Consider the following 17,897-nt stretch of genomic DNA (forward strand, 5'->3'; position numbering starts at 1 on the left):
ACGTAACTTAAATCCAAATCTTTTAATGGCCTTACCTCTCTGAGCTCCTCTGCCCATACGCACCTGCCCGGTGCCTCAGGTCTGCAGACCAGACACAATTAGAGGCACCGAGAACTGAGCAGGGGCTAAGAGCGGATCGAGCCTTTTCTGTTGCTGGTCCCTCTCTTTGGATGAACTCCTGCTGAACATGAGGCAAGGCCCCTTGCCGACTATCTTTAAAACTCGTCTTAAAATTCATTTTTATTCTTTGGCTTCTGACTCAGCATGAGACTTAATTTTTAGTTTTACTGATTGGTTGCTTTAAAATGCTTTATAAATGCAGTTGAGTTGAAAAATGTGAAAATCCAAATCTTAACTGAACGAAGTGTGGCATATTGATGTCGATATTTGGAAAGCTTAAATGTAAAGCCTTTTTTTTCTATCGATTGCTGTTGCTCCACTTAACTGCATCTGCTGCGCACAGGTTGTTGGCAGTCAGCTTCGTATCCTGTCAGCTACCCCAGAGGACTCGGGAGAGTACATCTGTCAAGTGCAGAGCGCTCCAGGATCGCAAATTCACCAAGCCTCTGTCTCTGTCTCGGTCACGTCGTCATCCTCACGTAAGCTCCCCTGACATTTCACATACATGTGGTGAAGGTGAAATACATCTCAGTCAGGTCATGAAAATGACTTCTTATAGCGGCAAACTTGGCCAGGGCATGACAGAAACCAATAATGCCTGCTTACTGAATGAAATGACTGCGTCCGGATTGAACAATCTCAGTTTCTATTTCTCTTTCTGGACTTGTCGGTGCCACAATATGCCAAGGCTGCACTCTCGCTTCCAAAATTTGTTATTGTTATTGATAAATTCATTTAGATGGTTAATTGACTGTACCTGTTAAAAAAAAGTATTTCTGAAAACACTGCTCTCTTTTGATAGGTCTTCAAAGTCCAATCATCGCCATTGAGCCTCATAGCGCGACAGTTCGCGTTGGCGAATCGGCCAGCTTCAGGTGTAAAGTGTACAGCGGAGCCCAACCTGTCAGACTGGAGTGGAAACTATCGACCAACCAACCGCTGCCAGGTATTCACCAAAATTTCTCCTTCTCTTAAAACACTCACCAGGACTGTTACTGTATAAAAATGTGCTTTTTTTTCTGAGTGTTTTTTTCTGAGACGTGGGTGCCATTTAATTTGTGTTTCCTCTATAATTTGCAAAATTAACAGCGGATGTCATTTGCAATCCTTCCCCACAGACAATGTCAAGGTTGGCCCCGATGGTTCTGTCATTACCATTGTAAATACACAACCCATGAATCACGGTGCTTACCGCTGCGTGGCCAGCAACCCGTTTGGCATCACCCACACTATTATATCCTTGATTGTGAAAGGTAATTTCATACCATATATGCACACAATATTTTATGCTCTATTTTTCACGACTCTGAATGGCATGCTAATCAATCTATGATTATCGTCCAATCAGAGTCTCCTGTGGCCACTGTCACCCCTGTTGGGCCAGTGCACGTCAGGGTGGGCGAACCTATTAACCTGGAGTGCCAGGCTTCAGGAGAGCCCCGCCCATCTGTCTCATGGCACAGGTTGGACAGCAACCGCAAGATCAAGCTGAGCAGTCCCGTTCCCGCAGAATCCAATGCAGTCATGCAGGTACTGTCAGATAAATAATCTCTTGACACGGGAAAATATTACTCAAACATCACATTAACCACGCATTTCCTCCGGCTCAGATACTTGTGGCTCGTCCGGAAGATAGTGGCACATACGTGTGCGTTGCACGCAACAACGAAGGTAGCACCGAGACCAGGGTAGAAGTCATTGTGCAGGGAAGCTCCCAAATGCCCTCGGTGCCCAGAGTCATCGTTCCCGAGCCGCTGATGATTGTGGTGGAAGGACAGACCGCAACTCTGCGCTGCGATGCCCATGGTAATCAAACAAACTAGTAAAAAACGAAAACATTTTCCGCCTGTTGTCACCTGTGTCGTGTCACTGCAAATTAAGCAGAGAGCTAAAGCTACTAGATTCATACAACACTTTCTATCCGCTTTGCGCTCCAAGGTTTCCCTGCCCCAACTATTACATGGTCAAAATTGCGGTCACCTATGCCTTGGAGACATAAGGTGGTGGACGGCAACCTAGTACTGCCCGATGTGGGACGCCAAGACTCTGGGGAATACATCTGCAGTGCTGTCAACAACATGGGCACGACTGAAGTTACCATTACGCTGGATGTAGAAAGTAAGTAACAGTTTTAATTTCCGCTCACATTTCGTGACAAATCTATGGATCCTGCACAGTTGGGGGGGGGGGGGGGGGGGTTGTTTGTTTTGTTTTGTTTTAAATTGGCCACCATGAAAAATTACTGATACAGATTAAAACTTTTTTTTCACCAAACTAGTTGTATGTAAAAGAAATATTTTCAAGAAAATGTATTTTATGATAAAATGTGCTACATAATAGATATTTTTATTTATACGATACTCCAAATGCTATTGGGATGCTTTTGTTTTCGTGCTGTAGTAAGTACACGTGCAAATTTAATTAATTTTGTTTTCTTGTTGTATTACAGTACATATCCTGATATTTACTGTATTTTTTTTGGACTTAACTTGCTCCGGCATATAAGTGGCACCAGTCAAAAAATGAATCATGAAGAAGACAAGAACATACAATATGCTTTGTGTAAATCGCTCTTGAGTATAACTTGCCTTTTTGGAGAAATTAATTTTGCAGAAAACAATGCCAGGAGCAGCAGAGCTTCGACTGGCAGCCCAAATCTCCGTTGCCTTATCCGTTTGCAGCCAATAAGGCTTGTCGGCAGCAAACGGGTTCCATTTCGATTCGGAACTTTCGCCTCTAACTAGGGAAATACTTATACTTGTCTTGTTAGTTGAAAAAAAGGAAAACCTGAGCTAAAATCCGGCATCAATTTGTGGCCAAGCTTAGAATCCCCGCAACCCTTATGTGAATAAGCGGATCAGAAAACGGATGGATGGCTGGAGCCGCAGGCTAAACTAAGGATATGTCACACACTCACATGCAGATGCCACATTAAAAGAAGATACCGGTACTACAAAAAAATTATTTGCCAACCGAAAAAGCAGAAGAAGAAATGGAAGAAGTCATCATAGCAACTAATGTCTAATGCATCGCTAGTTTAGTGTATGGCTTCCACCACAACAAGGATTTACGATTTAGAGCAGTAAAAGGCGAGATAACCAACCAGGATTCTACCTTTGCCAACGACACAAAGTGACATTCCCATTAAGGCCAGCCCTTTAAAACTAAAAAGTATAACTTCTCCAGAGTTAGAAGTGGGATTTTTCAGACTCCAGTCTGAAAAATACAGTCCATATACTGTAAGTTCTGAAGTTATTTGCATCTCTGTAATACGACTGTCTGTCGAGCTTTGCTGAGGATGTCTTGATTGGATGCATTTGTCAACATTTGTCTTGGGACAAATAATAATGAGTGCTGTGCTGGATTCAATTATTTTTACAGCTGTGCGATCATCCCCATCTATCTCACGATAAACCCGGTCCCCTTTTTCCCCAGCCCCTCCGTATGCTACTTCTGTGCCTGATGATGTGGCCGTGCGTGTCGGGGAGGTGATCAGGTTGCAGTGCCTGGCTCATGGCACTCCTCCACTGAGCTACATTTGGACCAAGCTAGATGGTGCCTTGCCGGCGAGGGCCCAGGTCAGCGACGGCGATCTCCAAATCAATCTGGCTACCGCGGAGGATGCTGGGAGCTACAAGTGTGTAGCCAGCAATAGAGTTGGCCACAGTGAAGTCGTGGCTAAAGTTACCGTCAGATGTAAGTTAGACATAACCTTTTACTTTCTCCTCCAAAGGTCTTTGAACAGTGAGGCCTATTCCATTATTTTGGGGGGAGACTCAAGAAAAATGTTTTGGCATCCAAAGATGAAAATCAGCTGAGATCATCATGTTAGCTTTTCTTCACAGGCAAATTGTCCAAATATATATACGACTTGCTAACAAGATAACGCCGCTTTATGACATTCCCCTTTGTAGCGCCACTGGCAGTACGTGTGTCTCCACAAGTGGAGGTGAAGGCTCAGGGCAGCGCCGTGGAGTTTACGTGTTCAGCAGCTGGTGGGGTAGAGACTAAAATTGAGTGGCTGAAAGAAGGAGGAGGCCTTCCCCCAAACCACCATGTCAAGGACGGCGTGCTCAGGTGACACGTAGCCCACATATCATCTCTGCACTGTTATGATGGACAGTTTGGATAGATGTCGTCAGTAAACCTCAACATTTTTTGGCCGTGCCGTAGACGCGAGTCCCAATAGGCTCCTCAGGAGCACATACACAGCTACAACAGTGCTTCTATTTCAGAGACATATTTGGCAGATTATATACACTCCCACGTCAAGCCCATTTGTTCCCAAATGTTTTCAAACAATCTGAATTATTGTATGTATGTGCCTATTTTATTTCATTTTTTTGCAGTTATTTATTACAGCATCTTAACATCCAGTACAGGATCATTCCCTCCATAATATGACTGCACGCTGGAGTTTACTCTTATGGGTTCTGTGAATAACAAATCACGGAACCTATCATTTAATGGGTTCAGAACATGAAGTGCACTCATTTAGTTTGGTAAATATTGATGTTGAATTCTAAAAATGAACCATTGCGTTTCTTTATGCCCTTCTCCAGGATTGAAAACATCGAACAGAGTAATGAAGGTGTTTACGTCTGCAGAGCAAGCAGCATATATGGTCAGGCTCAAGACGCAGCCAGGCTCACCGTCCAAGGTAGGCTTAAATTCAATCTACAGACTGCGCTCTTCATAAAAGTCTTTTTTTTTCCCTGTCTTCTTTTTTTCCACAGCACTGCCCAAGGTGATGATCAATGTGCGCACCTCAGTTCAAACCGTCATGATTGGGAACTCGGTGGAGTTTGAATGCCAGGCCGTCGGTGACCCCGAGCCCACCGTCGAGTGGAGCAAAGTGGGCGGGGCTCTCCCAACCCACATCGTGGTGATGGGTGGCATGCTGAAGATCGAGCGGGTGACTGAGGCAGACGCAGGACAGTATCGCTGCACTGCCACCAATGATGTGGGCTCAGTGCAGTCCCAGGTGGTCCTCAATGTCCAGTGTGAGTACATGATCATAATTGGGGGCATTTCGGTGGCAATGTGCATAAAGAAAACTGGGGTCACTTGTTGTAGGGCAGAGCTAAATTGCACCTGCCTCATACACCTGGGCAATTAAAAAAGTGTGTTGAAAGATGATCCTATTTTGCAGTTGATCGCTGCCTGGATTAAACCGAGGATTCATATTAAAAAGAAAAATCTGCCCATGTGAAAGGACACTCCTTCCCTGCAGAGTCACTGCTGATGGTCCCTCATCGTTTTATTGTTTGTTTCACAGCACTTCCTCAAATTTCCGCACTGCCTGAAACGAAGGAGGTGACTGTTGGGTCTGATGCCGTCTTGCCATGCGTGGCATCAGGATATCCTGTACCTGAGATCAAGTGGTCCAAGGTAACCGAAGATAGCTGCTTGAATTTTTCTCTGAAAGTACCTGGAGTCAAAGGTGGATTTGGGGCTTCCTTTTACTTCATTCTTTATTTCCTGTACATTTTTAGTTCATTTTGGAGAAGTTAGATTACTTGTTTTAAAAAGTAACTCAATTACTATACTGATTATTTGATTTTAAAAAGAACAAAATTTGATTAAAAGTGACTTGAATCGTTCCAACCATCAGATACCAACAACCCTTCTTAACATAAAAAAAGACACCTGCTTTGACACTTAATTGGAAGTGCATTTTTAACAATGACATTTAAGAATAAAGTCTGTTTTTATTTACGATAATAATAACGACATTGAGGCACGTTGCTCGACTGGTTAGTACGTCGACTTCACAGTGCAGAGGTAACGGGTTCAATTCCACCTCCGGCCTTCCTGTGTGGAGTTAGCATGTTCTCCTCATGCCTGTGCGGGTTTTCTCCAGGGACTTCAGTTTCCTACCACATTCCAAAAACTTATATACCTCATATATCATATGTCCTTGGCAGTGGTTAAACTTGGGTGCATACAGCCTCTGATGTCTGTTATTGAAGCTAGATAACACTCAACAGCACACTTTCAGTTCACAGAATCTCAAAATAGTGACTATATTTCCAACTTGTAAACGCAAATCTCTCTCCTTCCTCCATTGTTGTTTTTGTGGTATGGTATGGACACATGAGTCGGCAATGCGCTGAAAACGGGACATAATGCAAACATGATGTCACTCCCTCTGACGTAACTGTGAAGTTTAAGACTCCCACAATGCCTCACTTTGTTCAAGCTGTAAAGTTTCCAGTTTCCCTTTTCCCCGTGTTGCATAATGTACAGTTATTTGTTGAGTGCCTTTATGGTGTTAAGAATCAAATGTCCTCCTATATTTTATGTGTGAGAGATCACCATGGCTGCAAAGTATGTGCTGTCTTTATTTAAGTCATGTCAATTTGTTCTCTCCGCTGCAATCTAAAGGCAATTCACTGAAAATGCCCTCGGTAGGGGAAATGTATTATTCTTTGAAATACTGACAGTGCAGTGAAGTTCAAGGAAGTACAGTATTACATTACCTGTACCCTGTTTTTATGTGTCTATGCCTTCCACTTTTAGCTTGAAGGTGAACTACCTCCGAAGTGCTTCCAGGAAGTAAATGTGCTGACGGTTCCTCGGGTCGCGCATAGCGATTCAGGGACATACGTGTGCACCGCATCAAACAAACAGGGCAAAGTAGAAGCCTTCACCAAACTGGATGTTCATGGTTAGTGCGCGCTGTTTACGCATCACAGAGTGGCGTGATGGTAAATTTGGTCGTGCGCGTGTCTAACTGTGCAACGGTATCCTGTTCCAGAAAGAGTGATGCCGTACTTTGCCCAGGAGCCACTGTCCTACCTCACCCTGCCCACCATCAAAAACGCCTACAAGGCTTTCCGCATGAAAATCAACTTTAGGCCCGATAATGTTGATGGTGAGTACATGACGTTCCATCGCACAGGAATATTGTAGTCTCTACATTGTTGTCGACCGTATAACCTCATGTGTAATGTCATAACGTCTTGGTCCTTCTCTCCTCCTTGACCACCTCCCCTCACCCATGCGTTGGGAAGGTCTGATATTGTACACGGGTGAGTCTCAGTGCTTGAAGCTGCAGGAATTGAAGGCCAATGTTGATGCTGCATCCAGCTTTCATGTCTTGCAACAAGCTCAGAGCTGCTGCATGTTGCTTGGTTCTTGTGATGCTTTTAAGCCGCGATGATCAAACTCAGCCGTCTATCATTTGACTATCAATAAACCGATATTAATTTGCAATACGGAAATAAAATGCTCCACGCATCTGAACCTATATTCGCAACGTATCAGTCATGCTCCAAGCAGACATTTACAGCGACGACTTCTGGCGGAAGCATGTGCTCCCAGCATGCGGAGAAGGACGGCACACTCATGATGTGCAAGTGATTGGTTGAGGAATGTGCCCAGTTAGGTCTTCAACATGGCTCAGCCTGCCACTTTCCCCATCATCGCATGCTGCTTTTAGCATCCAGCTTTCAAAGAGCACGGCCACGTGTAAGAACGAATTCTCTGCAACAAGGACACAGTTACTGCCATTAATTCATGCACTCAAAACCTCAACTAACGGCGGAATTCCTTCATTTGTAAAGCAATCCTTTGTTAGTTAGTTTACTGTGAGGCTTTACTTTAGTCATTCAGTTCGCACATAAGGTTAGTTTTGAACAATAATGAGGCTTGACTAGATAAAGAATTCCAAAAACAATGAATGTCACTTGTAATCAGAGAAACACACTTCACCTCATTATCTATCAATCAGCATTTGTTTCAAGGGTCATTGAATGTTTAACCTCAGGTAACAGGCAATCGAAATCAAAAGCTTTTTTTAATGGAAAGTAAACGTTTTTATAAGTTATTAATAATTAATGCATTTATAAACTGTGAAGTAGTTAATTACAAAAACTACATTTCAGGTCTAGTGAGTTTCCAATGAATAACAGCAATAAAAATAAACTGTGAGTTAATGTATTGAGTGATGGTAATTATGTCCCCATTCATTTTTACTTGTTACCCTTCACGCCTTCCCGTGTTCTTTCTTGTTCACAATTTGTGAGTGAATGGAAATATGTATCCAAGTTTTTGATATACTTCTTTTATGTTTTTGTTTTTTTTTCATACACAGGTATGCTCCTTTATAATGGTCAGAGGAGGTCTACGGGAGCAGACTTCATTTCTCTTGGCCTTGTAGGTGGCCGTTTAGAGTTCAGGTCAGTTTGAAAAATTGATTTAAGGTGATTACAGCTAGTTTATATTGAAGAGGTGCCAGCAGCAAGAGCATCCGATGTGTTGTCATAGGTTTGACGTGGGTTCGGGCATGGCCACCATTCGTGACCCCAACCCTATCAAGCTGGGAGAGTTTCACACAGTTGAACTGTATCGCAACCTTACCCTGGGCTCCATCGTGGTAGACGGAGGGGAGCCTGTCAATGGCAGCTCACAGGTATCCCTGTTGACATCGCCGCTTAATGTCACGTTGCGTAGCACGTGGGGAGTTTATGTTTTATATCTGCTCTTTTTCGCTCCTCAGGGCAAGTTCAAGGGCTTGGATTTGAACGAGGAGCTGCATGTAGGTGGTTACCCCAACTACACTGTTCTGGCCAAAACTGCTGCCATCAAGACTGGTTTTGTTGGTAGGAATTGAAACTCGGTGTCTTGCAAAACGTGCTATGGGTTTATATTTTTCACCAACCATGACTTGGACATGTGCAGGATGCATTCGGCAGCTGGTCATTCAAGGTGAAGAGGTGATCTTCAAGGACATGGACCGCAGCTCCACTGGTGTTACGAACTGTCCCACCTGCAAAGACCGCCCATGCCAGGTCAGCCTCTGGCTGGATTCACGAATGTTTTCACTGTTTCATTTCCACATCTCATTTTTTTTCCTTTCTCTTTTCAGAATGGAGGCAGGTGCGAGGACTCTGACACCAGCTTGTATACGTGCAGCTGTCCCAGAGGATTCACAGGCAGCAACTGCCAGCATCACTCATCACTTCACTGCCACTCCGGTACATGCTAACAAGCAAGTGACCAATGCAATCGAGTATACAACCTCTGAACGTTTGTGACTTTGTGGTCTTGCAGAGGCCTGTGGACCAGATGCTACTTGCATAAATCGTCAAAGTGGTCTGGGCTATGATTGTCGCTGCCACCTGGGCAAGTTTGGAAACAAATGCATGGATGGTAAGACAGCAAGTCTCAAGTCAAAATTATTTGTATAGAGTAAATGATGTAAAAAACGGGTGCTCCGGTTTCCTCCCACGTTCCAAAAACATGCATGGCAGGCTGATTGACCACAATAAATTGTCCCTAGGTGTGAGTGTGAGCGTGCGTGGTTGTTCGTCTCTTTGTGCCCTGCGATTGGCTGGTAACCGGTTCAGGGTGTCCCCCGCCTACTGCCCGAAGACAGCTGGGATAGGCTCCAGCACCCCCCGTGACCCTCGTGAGGATTAAGCGGTTCGGAAAATGGATGGATGGATGGATAATTGAACGGTGTACATTGAAACTGTAACATTTATTTTGTGAATGCAAACACTTTGTTTTTCTTCTTTCTTCTTTCTACCCACAATCTTGCTGCTGTAGACTGTAAATTTCCCCAGTGTGGGACAAATAAAGGATATCTTATCTTATCTTACTTTAAATACAACCACAGCTTTATACAAAGTGCTGCACTTAACGTAAAAATGTGACATATAAAAACAAAGACAGTTCAAACAATACCATAATAACATAAAAAGGTAAACAAACACAATCAACACCAAAACAATGCCAAGCAGGTCACTCATGATGTAGTGGTACACTTGCCTGACTTGTGTGCAGGTAGCCTGCGATCAGTTCCCGCTCAGTGATAGTGTGGATGTAGGTGTGTATGGATGTTCATCTCTATGCATGCCCGGCAGTCAACTGGCTGACGCCCAGTTCAGGGTATAGAAACAGAAAAAGCTCAACCCCCTCTGAGGCTCCACTTAGTCTTCAGAACCTCTAGTAGCATCTGCTGCGCTGACCTGGACCAAAATCAAAAGAAGCTACCACACTTTCTTAATCCAGGTAATCCAGGGGCAACAAATGCAATGCTGCAATTGGCTGGCAACCAGTTCAGGGTCTCCCACGCCCGCTGCCCGAAGACAGCTGAGATAGGCTCCAGCACACCCGCGACAGTCGTGAGGATAAGCAGATTGGAAAATGGATGGACAGATGGACTGAATATGCAACGAAAACATCAAGAGCCCCAAAGTGGATCCCTGTGGCACAACATATGACAGTGGGACAGAGTGGGATTCTGAACAAGGGCTAAAAAAATCATCCAAATTGATCTCTAAATGCTTGCGCTTTTTGTTTTGAATGGTTCCTCTTTGTCTGTACATCTTATGATCGCAAGTTTGCAACTTTCATGATATTCTTCACGCATAACGTGAATTAGGTTCGAAAATCGGAGGAATTTTACATGTGCTGAAGTAGACAAATAAGTTGATTTAATATCCTACTCCCTCATCTTCCCTAGGCGAATTGGTAACCACTCCACTGTTTGACGGAGAAGAGTCGTACATTTCCTATCCTCCGCTGACCAATGTCCATGATGACCTTCGAGTTGAACTGGAATTCAAACCCATTGAGAGAGATGGTCTGATGTTTTTCTGCGGAGGAAAAAAGATGAAAGTGGAGGACTTTGTGGCTATCTCCATGGCGGATGGACATGTAGAGTTCAAATATGAACTTGGCACAGGTGAGGTGGACTGCGCCTTTGAAATCTCATGTGATTTTTTATTTTATTTTTTGTGGAAAGTTGATAGAACTGTGCCGAGAGTAGACCTCAATGCTAAATATGACTAGTATGATTATGAACCAATAAGGTTTAAAAAGGCTTTATATTGTTTATAAATATATGAAAACAAGCATGTGCACCAGTTCTGTAGAATATCTTAACAAAGATAATGATGCTAAATTTTAATTCTTATTACTCAGGACAGTGTATTTATTTATTGTGTTGTCAATTGTACTGTTGAAAAAACTGCCGTCCATCAGTACTGTTGGAATTAATTACAGCTTAAAAGTAGAAACATTTGTTTGAAAGGACTCATCCAATGGGTTGCCATCCAAATTTTTGCATCCCTCTTGATTTTCAGGCCAGGCCATCCTTCGCAGTCCACAACCAGTCTCTTTGGGCCAATGGCACAGAGTGGTGGCTGAGCGGATCAAGCGGGATGGTCACCTCAGAGTTGACCATGTCCCAGTAGACAAGACGACTTCTCCTGGGAGAGCCCAGGGCCTCAATATACACACCTCAATGTTCCTGGGAGGTGTCCCCAACATGGAGATCCTGCCAAAGCCTGCAAATATCAGCCATATGTTTGAGGGTTGTGTTGGAGAGGTGAGCTCTCTCCACGCCAAATTAATGGAAGCCGCTGCAGTATAGCCTGTTTTTGCCAGATATTGTAACGTCATTTTTCCCGCACTTCCTGCTTAGGTCTTCATAAACAACAAGAAGTTGGATCTGTCCTACAGCTTTACAGAGAGTAGAGCGATCCGCAAGTGTGTGGATACAAGCCCTTGTGACCGCCGACCCTGCTTGAATGGAGGCCACTGCATGCCCAATGCTGAGTATGAGTACCAGTGCCTCTGTAGGGATGGATTTGAAGGTTTGTGCGAACAAATGAGCTGTCTGCCAAATCATTTACCTACTGGAATTACATTCTCATGTGTGCGTCTTGATGTTTACTTTTTTGCACACAATCTACTGCTTGTGATCATTTGCTCATATTTGTTCTTTCACCTGCAATGGTGGGCTGACCCTGCAGGTGAGCGTTGCGAGATCCTGAAAGACGTGTGCCTGAGTGACTCTCAGTGCCAAAATGGCGGCAGCTGTGTTAACGGACGCTGTGTGTGCCGCTCGGAATTCACAGGCCTCAATTGTGAAGAAAGTAAGTGTTTACTGGGTTGGTACTCTCGCTGTGAGGCGAAAAACAAAAACATTACCATGGTTTAGTTCTTTTGTTGATTTATCACAGCACAAGTTTGACAAAGAACAAATCGTGATTGTTCACCAGTATGACGCAACGGTGGCTCTCCTTGGTATTGCAGAGCATGCTGGGAGTTATCCCCCTCAGTGATTCACATTTTCTGACCCACTACAATCTCATGGCTGTATATACCCTATCTCTATATATGTATGTGTATATCCTGCGCTCACAGGCCGCGTCTCCAGCTTCCCTAAGGCCGGGTGGAATTCAGAGGCTAGCGAAGCTAATGGTACAGTATGCGAACATTGAGTCTGACTGATCTGACCGTGACTAACAGGGACCCGTCTGAGGTCGAGGGGCCCCATAACCTCCTGAGACATACCAATCATGTGCCCGCACTCCACCTGGGACTCACATTGGAAAGCTGGGAAGCGGGAATCCGTGCTAAGCGCAGCACAAACTGGAATTCCCTTCATTCTTCATTTCGTCATGTCCGTTCATATGAGATGATCACTCACGACTTTTTTTTTCTGCCTGTTGATGAAGACTAAATAACTGTTCGAATCCAAATGTTGAATGTCCTCCATGTCTGCACTTCTATTAACAACTGAAAGCACGGGCTGGTGTTTGAATGACTTGTAATGTACTCAGTGCTGAATGTTTTATTTTCTGCATGGAGTCACAACTCTTGGTGGTGGGTGATGGAAAGTATAAAACAATGTGATGTGATGCAACGTCATCGGAATGGACTGCAGCGCTTTGTCGTCATTTGCAAATAGTTTGATCACACGGGGCAGATCCCACCTCCGTTGATCAGGTCGAGTATATTTTAAAGGGAACTAATGACACACAAATGTATTTTATTGATTCATAACTTGTTGTTCCAAATGCTACAAATATTCTCTACCACTAAATCAAGTGTGCTACTTTTCACAGTCTTTTACTGTCTAACCCAGCCTGTCTCACCAGGTCTGAAAATATTTTCCACTGGAGGGCGCCATAACAATGCGGATGAGAAGCTTGCCTGTTACTTCAACGCTATATGGATTTGTGTTTTTTGTTCCGATCGCACGTAGATTCCCCCTATCAGTATGCAGCTCATTTTGACAACGATGGATATATTGCCCTTCAGAAATCCATTTTACAAAGACGGTAATACGTTAGTTTAAACTTGATTGCTCTCATGTTTGTTGTACATCTAATAATTATCATGACATATTTTTATCCTGTAGTGCACATGACGCGCCGGAGACGATTGAATTCGAGATCAATACCCTCTCCTCCGAGGGTCTGATCCTGTGGCAGGGAGTCGTAAGTCCTCATCTTAGATTTCGACCGCTCCTTATTCCATCACCTCATGTGTATAGAACTGGCTCCGAGGAGGCTGAAGTTCATGTAACATCTAACGCCATGATTGTCACTTGAATGTCAACCATAATGCAGCACTGCTTTTTGCATTCATCTCACTGGTTGCCCAACATTTGCGACTGGGCCATCTGTGGGCATGCTCTGCCTATATAAATGCATGTTGCTTCTCTAACCTCCCCTCCATTTCCTCCAGGAAACCAATGGCACACTCAATATGCGAAAGATGCATGCTAGTAAAAAGGTATCCACTCCAATACGAGACACATTTATGAGTCAACACGTTTGGCTGTTTCCACACTAATCATATGTGCACATCGCCACGTTGTTTGGAAGTGACAGCTACCTTTGCATGTCAACAATGACGATGACTGTAGTACAATTTTTGTATGAAAGATTAATGTTGCAATTGTATGCTCTGATGAAAACACAGCTTGTTTTCCTCATCTCTTAAAACACTCACGTAAACAATCTGACCTCCAGGAACATGGCGAACACGGCAGAGGCAAGGACTTTATCGCTCTCGGAATTCGCAATGGATACCCCATGTTCAGGTTCGGCCTTGCAGTTCTGTAAATATACTTGACTGTTTTGCTTTGACTTGAAGCCTTTCTGATGATTTATCGATCTCCAGTTACCAGTTGGGCAGTGGAGAGGCCGAGATCATGTCACGACAGTCCATCAATGACGGCAAATGGCATAAAGTTAAAGCAGTCAGGTAGATTGCGTTTTTTTTTTTGTCGTCAGCATGTGCATAATTTGTAACTTTGGTGTATTTTGAAAATGTCATGTAAAATATTGAAACAACTGCAAACTGTCACAGCTGCAGCTGTTGTGAAATGCATTGTATAAATGAAGTTGTATAGAATTGTATTGTGTAATCTTTTTCAAAGGACACCACGATGACATTCAAAAACCAACTGCAAACTGCAGTCTGAAATGAAGTACAGTGGAAGCATAAATAGATGTAAATAATAAGTTAAATCACGTAAAAATCAAGTCTGTGAAAGGTGACTAAAGCGAAAACAGGACAATAGCTAAGAAAAAAGTCCAGTCAAATGTATTTATATTTCCCTTCATCACAAAAAAGACCTATCCAACAAAGACAAGTTTTAGTGCAGTTACAGAAAAGAGACAAAAATGATCCTTGGACATGTTCCTTGAAAAAAAGTTCGGCGTAATTGTGATTATGCACGGACAATACAAATTGTAGTCGGTGCCTGTCGTGGCGGCAATCCCCGAACCCGCTGGTGGACACCGGCAGTAAGGGATGCCGTCAATCTGAAGAAAGAGTCCTACAGGGCCTTTTTGGCGCCTGGGACGCCGGAGGCAGCCGGACCTACCAGCTGGCCTAGCGGAACGCAGCTTCAGCAGTCACTCAAGCAAAAACCTGGGCGTGGGAGGCATCTGATTAGGATGCCTCCTGGATGCCTCCCTGGTGAAGTGTTTCGAGGATGTCCCGCCAGCAGGTGGCCCCAGAGATGACCTGGAAACGCCTTGGGATCCCTCCGGAAGAGTTGCAAAACATGGCGGGGGGGAGGGAAGTGTGGGCTTCCCCGCTAAAGCTGCTGTCTGTGCGACCCGATCCCGGATAAGCGGTAGAAAATGGTACGGTAATTCAAAAATGGTGTTGGTTTCCTTGCCTCGCAGGACTGGAAAAGATGGCTACATCCAAATCGATGGAGGAGCTGCGCTCCATGGACAGTCAAAGGGAAAAAGCATCATGGTCAATACAAAAGGCCCGCTTTACCTAGGTGAGTGGACTTCATGGTGACCTGCACAATTACAGTAAAGCCCCCCTCTCCATCGTGTGCGCTACATTCCACCCCACAAAATGTGAAATCCAAAATATCAAAAGTCGCTCAAAGGGGACAGTGATGGGCGGTTAGTGAGCATGTATGGTTGTGTGACAGGCGGAGCTCCAGACATGGCAGCCATGACAGGGGGGAAGTTCTCCTCTGGAATGACAGGGTGCGTGAGGAACCTGTCCCTGATGAACACCCGGCGAGAAGGTCAGCAGGCCCGGACCATTGACCTGCAAGGCCACGCAGCTCACAGTGTCAACGTGCAGCCGTGCACGTCATAGACCACGTACACAACACACGCGTGCAAAGACAAACTCCCAAATACTCACACGCAGTACACAAACACACATCAAGACCGTGGAGTGATTTTTATCGACACACTCGCACAGAGAGACTGACGCACGTAGAACCTTACATAAACCTGGTGCTCAGCTGCTACCAAAAATCAGACATTGCGGCAAGATCTTGGTGTGGAAACCACAACAAATCAGAAAAACATTAAAAACATTTCTTCTCTTCCTCATTCTTTTTTTTTAAGTCTGGAAGAAGGATCACATGCAGTTTACATACTTTGAGCAGTAGTATTAGCCCTGAGAAATCAGATCCTATGGAGTTGAAGAGGTTTTTACAGCACTGAATTTCTATTTATATGCATATGAATATATATAATATTTGTGAGGGGAGGGGAACTTGCAAACTAACCATAACTGCACTTCCTAGAAATCGTTCTGGCATCTAACACTGCTTCTCCAGAGGTTTGCACCATTGTACTACAATGACTTGCTGATGGCGAAGATTTCCTTTTGCCGTTGGTGTTTGGCATGAGTGCGTTTGTTTGCCGTGGGGACAGAGCCGGCGCTCGGAGCACGTACAGCCGCATGCAGTTTCACGACACAACTCAGGTCGTCAGCAACAAAAAAATGGTCGCGCTTTGACATTAGCTTTGGAGCACTTGTGTTGTCTCTGTCTGTTTGGCTTCTTTTTTTTTTTCCTTCAACACGAAAAAGAAGACTTGGTGCTAAATGACGTCAGACACTAGCATACGGCAGAGGCTGTAGTCGTGGTTACATTTTTTTTAAGGTCAATAAGATTCATAAATGTTATCGATGATTTAGCATTATTTGGTAATGGTGACCGTCAAGTAAAATGAAGTTATCTGACACAAGATGGCTTGGTTTTTGCAACAAACCAAATAAAGTAGATTGATTGATTTTAAATTGGTTAAAGCATTTCAGAAGGACAATGGTTTCCACTTATATTTACTTTAGGGTGTGCTTTTTGCTTTCACAATGAAATGATTGTATGTTTTTGACACCACAGCCTTGTTTGATTGAGTAGATCTCAAAAATGGAGTTTCATATGATCTGTGTAGCTTTTGAAGGCCACTTGAGTCAGTCAACGGTGCGTGCCTGTTATCCCAAAGGTGCATTGAAATGTTTTGTTCTTGTGATGCTTTAGTCGAACGGAACCTTAGGTGCCAAATGTCAGCCTGTTTTTTGGAACTGCTGCGACTCGTGTGGCTCCGATCAGGAATGCGCCCCCCCCCCTTTATTTTCTTTTTTTTTTTAATACAACACAATTCTTTTGGGGGGGGGGCTTAAAGTGTTTATATGAGCACCACCTTGTAAGTTAGTGCTGCTTCATTCTTATTTATTCTTCAAGTCTTTGCCTCCTTTCACTCTATAGATTTAGAGCATTTTTTTCCCTCCTCTGGGTGTCACGCGTTGCCTGCATATCTCCCTCAAGGTTGAGCACATCCCCCAATTTCCTCCCAGAAAAGTTCAGGCTACAAACTTTGGTTTTAAAATTGCAGCAAATTGCCATCGTGTCTTTTTAGAATGTGAATATGTGATGTGGGCATAGAGTCCAGGCTGTGGTCCAGTTAGGACGATATCAAGCTAGGTTCTGAAACTGGATTTTCATACAGTATGTACACTGTTGCTAAGTGGAAGCATTGCCATGCGAGATGTATTTGTTTTTTGAAACCCAGCATTGGTCTTTGATTTGAGCTCTTTATAAAAGGTGCACTTTTAGTCAGAATGGGGTTTTTTTTCTCAACTTTCAATGCATTTGGCTCAAGTGATCAAATTTTACTTCACAATATATTGTTTATGTCACGAAAACCCGATGACCCAGCGTTGAAGCGACGTGCACCTAACCTTTGTGTTTCTTAAATAAAAAACAAAATTCATGTGCTATTTGTGATATTGTGGGCTTTATTTTGTCTCCTGGATGTTGCTACATTTTTCCTCGATGCATTCTGCCGACATGCCACCCTCGCTCCCACATGATTGAGGTCACGTGCGAGTGATCCTGGGAAAGTGGCAATATTATCCCCAAGCATATTCGAAAGTGGGATTCAGCGTTGGATTTCAGGTTACACCCAATTCATTTCACTCTTTTTACAAACATCATTGTCTTGCATTGTTAATAACACCGAACAACCACAGGTTCGCCTCCCGAATGAAGAAGCCAGACTGCTGCTTATACGGCTACATGAGCCCTAAGTGAAGTACAGTTAAGAATAGCAGCTCAACTTTCGCTGAAAGTGTAAAGGTTTTTGCCAACAATGCGATGATCAAGAGGCACTTACATAAGAGAATTAGGGAGGACCACAATCCCTCCCCAAATCCATTGGTGGTCATCTCCAATGACAACAAATCTGTGCCACGTGACG

General features: G+C 43.9%; 1 protein-coding gene across 16 annotated transcripts in view; it reads left to right on the top strand.

The window, feature by feature from the left end:
• hspg2 (heparan sulfate proteoglycan 2) overlaps positions 1-17,418 on the top strand; it is an 84,199-nt gene extending 66,781 nt beyond the window's left edge. For 8 of the 16 annotated variants that reach the window (XM_086120509.1, XM_086120566.1, XM_086120548.1 and 5 more), the window contains 32 exons: positions 464-599; positions 923-1,066; positions 1,239-1,373; positions 1,469-1,650; positions 1,731-1,926; positions 2,059-2,238; positions 3,556-3,816; positions 4,035-4,197; positions 4,683-4,780; positions 4,857-5,123; positions 5,399-5,511; positions 6,643-6,790; positions 6,881-6,997; positions 7,137-7,154; positions 8,219-8,303; positions 8,392-8,536; positions 8,624-8,726; positions 8,806-8,915; positions 8,993-9,101; positions 9,178-9,276; positions 10,595-10,816; positions 11,217-11,461; positions 11,558-11,729; positions 11,889-12,011; positions 12,283-12,339; positions 13,127-13,202; positions 13,283-13,361; positions 13,612-13,659; positions 13,899-13,969; positions 14,050-14,133; positions 15,066-15,169; positions 15,329-17,418. In XM_086120509.1, coding sequence (XP_085976635.1) covers positions 464-599; positions 923-1,066; positions 1,239-1,373; positions 1,469-1,650; positions 1,731-1,926; positions 2,059-2,238; positions 3,556-3,816; positions 4,035-4,197; positions 4,683-4,780; positions 4,857-5,123; positions 5,399-5,511; positions 6,643-6,790; positions 6,881-6,997; positions 7,137-7,154; positions 8,219-8,303; positions 8,392-8,536; positions 8,624-8,726; positions 8,806-8,915; positions 8,993-9,101; positions 9,178-9,276; positions 10,595-10,816; positions 11,217-11,461; positions 11,558-11,729; positions 11,889-12,011; positions 12,283-12,339; positions 13,127-13,202; positions 13,283-13,361; positions 13,612-13,659; positions 13,899-13,969; positions 14,050-14,133; positions 15,066-15,169; positions 15,329-15,501 — 4,263 coding nt within the window. In that variant the 3' untranslated portion in view covers positions 15,502-17,418. Of the gene's footprint in view, positions 1-463; positions 600-922; positions 1,067-1,238; positions 1,374-1,468; positions 1,651-1,730; positions 1,927-2,058; positions 2,239-3,555; positions 3,817-4,034; positions 4,198-4,682; positions 4,781-4,856; positions 5,124-5,398; positions 5,512-6,642; positions 6,791-6,880; positions 6,998-7,136; positions 7,155-8,218; positions 8,304-8,391; positions 8,537-8,623; positions 8,727-8,805; positions 8,916-8,992; positions 9,102-9,177; positions 9,277-10,594; positions 10,817-11,216; positions 11,462-11,557; positions 11,730-11,888; positions 12,012-12,282; positions 12,868-13,126; positions 13,203-13,282; positions 13,362-13,611; positions 13,660-13,898; positions 13,970-14,049; positions 14,134-15,065; positions 15,170-15,328 lie in introns of those variants that run through there. The other 8 variants (XM_086120525.1, XM_086120593.1, XM_086120518.1 and 5 more) reach the window with 5 other exon arrangements.
• Positions 17,419-17,897: the final 479 nt, after the last annotated feature.

The sequence above is a fragment of the Hippocampus guttulatus genome, chromosome 1 (genome assembly GCF_054856545.1).
Source record: "Hippocampus guttulatus isolate MCC_2025c chromosome 1, RoL_Hgut_1.0, whole genome shotgun sequence".
NCBI lineage: Eukaryota > Metazoa > Chordata > Actinopteri > Syngnathiformes > Syngnathidae > Hippocampus > Hippocampus guttulatus.